Source organism: Tiliqua scincoides, chromosome 1, assembly GCF_035046505.1.
Source record: "Tiliqua scincoides isolate rTilSci1 chromosome 1, rTilSci1.hap2, whole genome shotgun sequence".
In the NCBI taxonomy this organism is placed as follows: domain Eukaryota; kingdom Metazoa; phylum Chordata; class Lepidosauria; order Squamata; family Scincidae; genus Tiliqua; species Tiliqua scincoides.
Genome location: NC_089821.1, coordinates 27,428,997 through 27,437,133, shown reverse-complemented (window position 1 = coordinate 27,437,133; position 8,137 = coordinate 27,428,997). Strand labels below are relative to the sequence as shown.

General features: G+C 48.3%; 1 protein-coding gene across 3 annotated transcripts in view; it reads left to right on the top strand.

The window, feature by feature from the left end:
- The first annotated feature begins 219 nt into the window (after positions 1–219).
- Positions 220–8,137, top strand: part of ALKBH3 (alkB homolog 3, alpha-ketoglutarate dependent dioxygenase) — a 33,126-nt gene continuing 25,208 nt past the window's right edge. Inside the window, exons 1-2 of one of the 3 annotated variants that reach the window (XM_066634563.1) lie at positions 220–316; positions 7,273–7,377. In XM_066634563.1, the coding sequence (XP_066490660.1) occupies positions 7,299–7,377 (79 nt within the window). In that variant the 5' untranslated portion in view covers positions 220–316; positions 7,273–7,298. Of the gene's footprint in view, positions 317–7,241; positions 7,378–8,137 lie in introns of all 3 variants that reach the window. The other 2 variants (XM_066634545.1, XM_066634554.1) reach the window with 2 other exon arrangements.

Below are 8,137 nucleotides of genomic sequence, written 5' to 3'. Positions count from 1 at the left end.
ATCCACACTTACCTGGGAGCAAGCCCCACTGACTACAGTGGGACTTGCTTCTGAGTAGACATGCATAGGCTTGCAGCTCCAGCTGGTTACCCCCACCCATGCACCTCTGCCTAGCGCGCGCCTTCTCTTGCACCACCCTCTCGAAGCGCAGACAGGGCGGTGCTTGTCCTCTATGGACGGGCGCAGTGGGAGGCGCACCGCTGGCTCTGCCGGCGTCTTGGTTCGTGCGGGGGGGGGAAAGAGCGAAGCTGCGCGCGCAGGCTGGGAAGCTCAGGACGGCCTCTTACCTTTGCGAGGTTGACGGGGCAGGCTCAAGGTGAGTGCGCGCTCTGCTGGTCAGGGGATGCTGGAGGGCGCGCGCAAGAGAGATGTACGGGGCTGGCTTGCAACCCTCCAAGTGCAGCCGCTGCTGCAGCGGTCAGTGCTGCCGCTCTGGGCCTCCTTCAGCCTTGCAGGGAGCTAGGAGGGGGGCTTTGCCTGCCCACCTTCCTGTCCCTGCTTGAGGTGGAAGCCCATTCTGCCTCTCCTTTCCCCCCCCCCGCCAGTTCGCTGCCCTCAACGTGCCTTCTGGGCAGAGTTTGATTTAGGGGTACAACGTTATTTGGGGATCCTTCCCAAGGGGGGGGGGAGCAAAAGAGGATGAGGGGAGGGTGGTGGCAGCCAGAATAGTCTCTTGAGTCCAGGTCTACCACACTTCTTTACTCAGCGTGTGGTTGGTCTGTGGAACTCCTTGCCACAGGATGTGGTGACAGCATCTGGCCTGGATGCCTTTAAAAGGGATTGGACAAATTTATGGAGGAAAAATCCATCAGGGGTTGAAAGTCGTGATGTGTATGTGCAACCTCCTGATTTTAGAAATGGGCTATGTTAGATGCAAGGGAGGGCACCAGGATGAGGTCTCTTGTTATCTGGTGTGCTTGTTATCTATGTGTTATCTGGGGCATTTGGTGGGCCGCTGTGAGATACAGGAAGCTGGACTAGATGGGCCTATGGCCTGATCCAGTGGGGCTGTTCTTATGTTCTTCCTGATGCACATACACATCACTGTTCTTATGTTCTTCCTATGTCTCCCTGTCTGCATGGTGTCAGCAGCTGGATACAGTAACATTATTATTATTGTTGTTGTTGTTGTTATTAACAGTATTTATATACCGCTTTTCAACTAAAGTTCACAAAGCGGTTTACAGAGAAAAATCAAATAACTAAATGGCTCCCTGTCCCAAAAGGGCTCACAATCTAAAAAGATGCCAAGGAATACCAGCAGACAGCCACTAGAACAGACAGTGCTGGCGTGAGGTGGGCCAGTTACTCTCCCCCTGCTATAAAAAGGAGCACCCATTTGAAAAGTGCCTCTTACCCAATTAGCAGTAACATGGAAAAACCAAACACACTCCTAAGTCTCACTAAAATCTTTTAAATATAGAGAAAATCATTGCAGAAAATCAGCATGAAAACTAGGATAGAAGGTGTCCTTTCTGTATCAGAATGTCCTTCTGCAGCTGTGTCCCTGAGCTCCTATACGTGGTTCATGGATCCACAAGCCAAAGAGCTACTGTAGCAGTCCAGTTTCCTCCCAGATTTGACACTGTGCTGTCATGTATGCATTCCTCAGCCCAGCATAAACTACTTGCAGCAGCCACTGCTGCTGCACACCCATGGTAGCACCCACAGCATCCTGCATGGGCAGCAAGTCCGGGTGAGATTAGAAAATGTAAGATCACAGGAAATTTCTAGGCCCTCCTCCTTTCGGTCCTAGGGCCCCTTTTTGACCTAGGCCTGGGTAACATAACAACAACAACAACAGTATTTATATACCGCTTTTCAACAAAAAGTTCACAAAGCGGTTTACAGAGAAAATCAAATATCTAATGGCTCCCTGTCCCAAAAGGGCTCACAATCTAAAAAGATGCAACAGCAGCAGATAGCCACTAGAAAAGACACTGCTGGGGTGAGGTGGGCCAGTTGCTCTCCCCCTGCTAAATAAAAGAGGAGCACCCACTTGAAAAAGTGCCTCTTAACCAGTTAGCAGGGGTTAGAACATAAGAACAGCCCCACTGGATCAGGCCATAGGCCCATCTAGTCCAGCTTCCTGTATCTCACAGTGGCCCACCAAATGCCCCAGGGAGCACACCAGATAACAAGAGACCTCATTCTGGTGCCCTCCCTTGCATCTGGCATTCTGACATAACCCATTTCTAAAATCAGGAGGTTGCGCATACGCATCATGGCTTATAACCCTTAATGGATTTTTCCTCCAGAAACTTGTCCAATCCCCTTTTAAAGGCGTCGAGGCCAGATGCCATCACCACATCCTGTGGCAAGGAGTTCCACAGACCAACCACACACTGAGTAAAGAAATATTTTCTTTTGTCTGTTCTAACTCTCCCAACACTCAATTTTAGTGGATGTCCCCTGGTTCTGGTGTTATGTGAGAGTGTAAAGAGCATCTCCCTATCCACTCTGTCCATCCCCTGCATAATTTTGTATGTCTCAATCATGTCCCCCCTCAGGCGTCTCTTTTCTAGGTTGAAGAGGCCCAAAAGCCATAGCCTTTCCTCATAAGGAAGGGTACAATTACCTCCTTTACTCCCCTCTCATGGTCTCTGTTTGCCTGTCCCCCTCCTTGCACCTTGCTATCCCTGCTTGAGAAGGAAGCAAATTCTGTCTTTTTCCCATCGCTCCCTGCCAATTCACAATCCTAAACTAGTAGGAGTCATTCATTGACACGCAAATGCAGGTGCCCAGTTCTGGTTGCCACATCTCTAAAAGGACATCATGGAACCAGGAAAAGTGCAGAATAGAGCGACCAAAATGATAACTGGCCTTGGACACCTCCCTTTTTGAGGAACAGCTACTGCATTTGGGGTTCTTCAGGCTAGAAAAAAGTGCCTGCAGGAGGACATGATTGAGACATGTTTGTCCATGGATCTGGCTCAACGTGGGTCCCCTGGGCCCATGTTGAGCCAGATATGGCTAAACCTGGACCCTCTGGAGGTGAGGGGAGCTGTGTTCTGAGTGCCAGTGGACTCGCTGATGCTCAAAAGCCATTCTGTGGGAGTCCTTAGAAGGTCACTTCTGGTTTTGCATCCCACTTAGAAGTGCTTTCAAACCTCAGGGAGCTCAGGCTTCCTGGCACTCAGAACACACTCTGGAGGTGAGGGGAGCATAGCACAGAGGGTTAAAGATACCTTAAACCACGGATTTCATTGCCCACAGTATCTGCAGGGGTTCCAGGAGCAGCACCCCTGTGGAGAACAAGGGTCCACCTGTACAAAATTGTGCAGGGAATGGATAGAGGGATGCTCTTTTTACCTCTCACACAACGCCAAAACCAGGGGACATCCGCTAAAACTGAGTGTCGGGGGAATCAGTGCAGACAAAAGAAAATATTTCTCTACCCAGCATATAATTAGTCTATGGAATTCCCTGCCACAGGATATGGTGATGGCGTCTGACCTAGATGACTTAAAAGGGGAATTAGACAGATTTCTAGAAGAAAGGTCTATCACAGGTTACAAACCATGATGGGTATATGCAACCTCCTGGTTTTAGCAGTAGGCAGCTTCAGAATGCTGGGTGCAAGGGGGTGACACCAGGATGCAGGTCTCTTGTTGCCTTGTGTGCTTCCTGACGCGTTTGGGAGGCACTGTGAGATACAGGAAGCTGGACTAGATGGGCCTTTGGCCTGATCCAGTGTGGCTCTCATGCTTCTATGCTTCTATGATTTATGAACATTTATGATTTATTTATGCTTCTATGATTTAGAGAACAACAAGACAAAGGCAGAGTAGGAGAAGAAATTGGGAAAGGTAGTGTGATGGGATGTGATAGACGGTTTGGCACCCTGAGAGGATGCGGCGACAAAGGAGCGAATAAGCAGCGCATCCTGGGGCATTCCGTGTACAAATGCTTTTATGCGAATGCCCGAAGTCTCCGAGCAAAGGTGGGAGAACTGGAATGTCTGGTGACAAGGGAAAATATTGACATAGTGGGCATAACGGAAACCTGGTGGAACGCGGGGAATCAGTGGGATACCGCAATCCCGGGCTATAAACTCTACAGGAGGGACAGGCAGGGGCATGTTGGAGGTGGGGTGGCCGTTTATGTTAAGGAGGGGATAGAATCCAGCAAAGTAGAGATTGAAGGTGGGTCCGGCTCCACCGTAGAATCTCTGTGGGTTAAATTACCAGGCTTGTGCAGCGATGTAATACTGGGGGCGTGCTATCGTCCTCCAGACCAGAAATCGGATGGGGACTTTGAAATGAGGAAACAGATCAGGGAGGTGACAAGGAGGGACAGGGTTGTAATCATGGGGGACTTCAATTACCCTCATATTGACTGGGTCAATTTGTGTTCTGGTCACGATAAGGAAACCGGATTTCTTGACGTACTAAATGACTGTGGCTTAGATCAGCTAGTCACGAAGCCCACCAGAGGACAGGTGACTCTGGATTTAATATTGTGCGGTACGCAGGACCTGGTTAGAGATGTAAACGTTACTGAGCCATTGGGGAACAGTGATCATGATGCGATCCGTTTTGACGTGCACGTTGGGGGAAGAATACCAGGCAAATCTCTAACAAAAACCCTTGACTTCCGACGGGCGGACTTCCCTCAAATGAGGAGGCTGGTTAGAAGGAGGTTGAAAGGGAGGGTAAAAAGAGTCCAATCTCTCCAGAGTGCATGGAGGCTGCTTAAAACAACAGTAATAGAGGCCCAGCAGAGGTGTATACCGCAAAGAAAGAAGGGTTCCACTAAATCCAGGATGGTGCCCGCATGGCTAACCAGCCAAGATAGAGTGGCTGTGAAGGGCAAGGAAGCTTCCTTCCGTAAATGGAAGTCTTGCCCTAATGAGGAGAATAAAAAGGAACATAAACTGTGGCAAAAGAAATGTAAGAAGGTGATACTGGAGGCCAAGCAAGACTATGAGGAACGCATGGCCAGCAACATTAAGGGGAATAATAAAAGCTTCTTCAAATATGTTAGAAGCAGGAAACCCGCCAGAGAAGCGGTTGGCCCTCTGGATGGTGAGGGAGGGAAAGGGGAGATAAAAGGAGACTTAGAGATGGCAGAGAAATTAAATGAGTTCTTTGCATCTGTCTTCACGGCAGAAGACCTCGCGCAGATACCGCTGCCCGAACGGCTCCTCCTGACCGAGGAGTTAAGTCAGATAGAGGTTAAAAGAGAAGATGTTTCAGACCCCATTGATAAATTAAAGATCAATAAATCACCAGGCCCTGATGGCATCCACCCAAGAGTTATTAAGGAATTGAAGAATGAAGTTGCAGACCTCTTGACTAAGGTATGCAACTTGTCCTTCAAAACGGCCATGGTGCCAGAAGATTGGAGGATAGCAAATGTCATGCCTATTTTTAAAAAGGGAAAGAGGGGGGACCCGGGAAACTATAGGCCGGTCAGCCTAACATCCATACCGGGTAAGATGGTGGAATGCCTCATCAAAGATAGGATCTCAAAACACATAGACGAACAGGCCTTGCTGAGGGAGAGTCAGCATGGCTTCTGTAAGGGTAAGTCTTGCCTCACGAAACTTATAGAATTCTTTGAAAAGGTCAACAGGCATGTGGATGCGGGAGAACCCGTGGACATTATATATCTGGACTTTCAGAAGGCGTTTGACACGGTCCCTCACCAAAGGCTACTGAAAAAACTCCACAGTCAGGGAATTAGAGGACAGGTCCTCTCGTGGATTGAGAACTGTTGGAGGCCAGGAAGCAGAGAGTGGGTGTCAATGGGCAATTTTCACAATGGAGAGAGGTGAAAAGCGGTGTGCCCCAAGGATCTGTCCTGGGACCGGTGCTTTTCAACCTCTTCATAAATGACCTGGAGACAGGGTTGAGCAGTGAAGTGGCTAAGTTTGCAGACGACACCAAACTTTTCTGAGTGGTGAAGACCAGAAGTGATTGTGAGGAGCTCCAGAAGGATCTCTCCAGACTGGCAGAATGGGCAGCAAAATGGCAGATGCGCTTCAATGTCAGTAAGTGTAAAGTCATGCACATTGGGGCAAAAAATCAAAACTTTAGATATAGGCTGATGGGTTCTGAGCTGTCTGTGACAGATCAGGAGAGAGATCATGGGGTGGTGGTGGACAGGTCGATGAAAGTGTCAACCCAATGTGTGGTGGCAGTGAAGAAGGCCAATTCTATGCTTGGGATCATTAGGAAGGGTATTGAGAACGAAACGGCTAGTATTATAATGCTGTTGTACAAATCTATGGTAAGGCCACACCTGGAGTATTGTGTCCAGTTCTGGTCGCCGCATCTCAAAAAAGACATAGTGGAAATGGAAAAGGTGCAAAAGAGAGCGACTAAGATGATTACGGGGCTGGGGCACCTTCCTTATGAGGAAAGGCTACGGCGTTTGGGCCTCTTCAGCCTAGAAAAGAGACGCCTGAGGGGGGACATGATTGAGACATACAAAATTATGCAGGGGATGGACAGAGTGGATAGGGAGATGCTCTTTACACTCTCACATAATACCAGAACCAGGGGACATCCACTAAAATTGAGTGTTGGGCGGGTTAGGACAGACAAAAGAAAATATTTCTTTACTCAGCGTGTGGTTGGTCTGTGGAACTCCTTGCCACATGATGTGGTGCTGGCGTCTAGCCTAGACGCCTTTAAAAGGGGATTGGACAAGTTTCTGGAGGAAAAATCCATTATGGGGTACAAGCCATGATGTGTATGCGCAACCTCCTGATTTTAGAAATGGATTATGTCAGAATGCCAGATGCAAGGAAGGGCACCAGGATGAGGTCTCTTGTTATCTGGTGTGCTCCCTGGGGCATTTGGTGGGCCGCTGTGAGATACAGGAAGCTGGACTAGATGGGCCTATGGCCTGATCCAGTGGGACTGTTCTTATGATTGGTTCCAGATTTAAATGGGGATTCTGCAGTTCAGTTCTTGGCCGTTTGGCCATTGTTTGACACAGTTTTATTCCAACATTACCTGGGCATGGGGGAGGGGGCTGATGCTGGCTGCAATCCTACATGGGCATACCTGGTAGTAACTCCCATTACACCCAGTGCAACATCTGGGTAAGCATGTATAGGATTGGACTGTGAGAGTAGCTCTTGTGAAGCTATGCTGTTGTGAGTTCATGGCAAAGTCTTGGAGTGGGGATGTACAGCTTGTGGGTGTAAAGGTTTATATGCTGCTGTTTATAACCCTAGGAGTTGCAAGCAATTTTATATTGGGTCTCACTTGCTTAACTGTTGTTCTGAGACAGGAAAGAAAAAAAGCATTCTTTTTTAAGGAACTGGAAGATACTTGTGAAGAATAATGGAAGACAAAAGAAAAAGAGCCAGAGTGCAGGGTGGCTGGGCTGGACCACTGAATAATAGAGCAGCCTCTCATGCAGGTAAGACGCTATTTCATCTGACTTTGTTTTTTATTTGTATAAATGAACTAAATTGCAAGGATCTGTCCTGGAGTCTGACTTCCTGTAGCTGGTGCAAGCTTAACTTGTATCGTCTTTGCTCTTGAGCCTCTTAGCATGAGAAGATAATAATTGTAACTTGGTAGATTTTTATGTGTACTGTCATTATCTAATTTTGCTCCTGGTGTGAGAGAAACATCATGTTTCATATCCAGGCCTGAGAAGAGGGGAGGCAAAATCCCTGGGCTTCCAGGGGACGCAGGCTGTTACAAAACATACTGTACGGTGCAAAACAAGTTTGTTACAAAATAAATTTTGGCACCTTAATCTCCACCTAGCCAGGGCTGCAACTCCTCTACAGCTTTAATCCACTTTCAATGCACTTCTGTTACCCCAATGCATTTAGGAAGGGAGGGGGCAGTCAGGCATCTTGCCCTGGGCCCAATGCCAGGTCTCAGCAGCCCTGCTCATACCACAGTCCTGGAGGAGGGACCTGCCTTTGCTCTTTCAGGGTGGACCCACTCAAAGTGTTTGATGGGGTCTGAGGAATTGCTTCCCACTTCTGAGAATGCGGCAAACTGTACTGCAGCACCCGAGGTGGGTGAAAGATATGCTAGATTTCTAGTCCCAAAGAAGGTGGTGCATCTGTGGAAATCTGGCACAGGTTTTATTTGCTGAGGGTTCTTGTGCATGTTCAGGGAACTCTAGATTTCCCTCTATTAAGCTGTTATCTGAAGTGTTT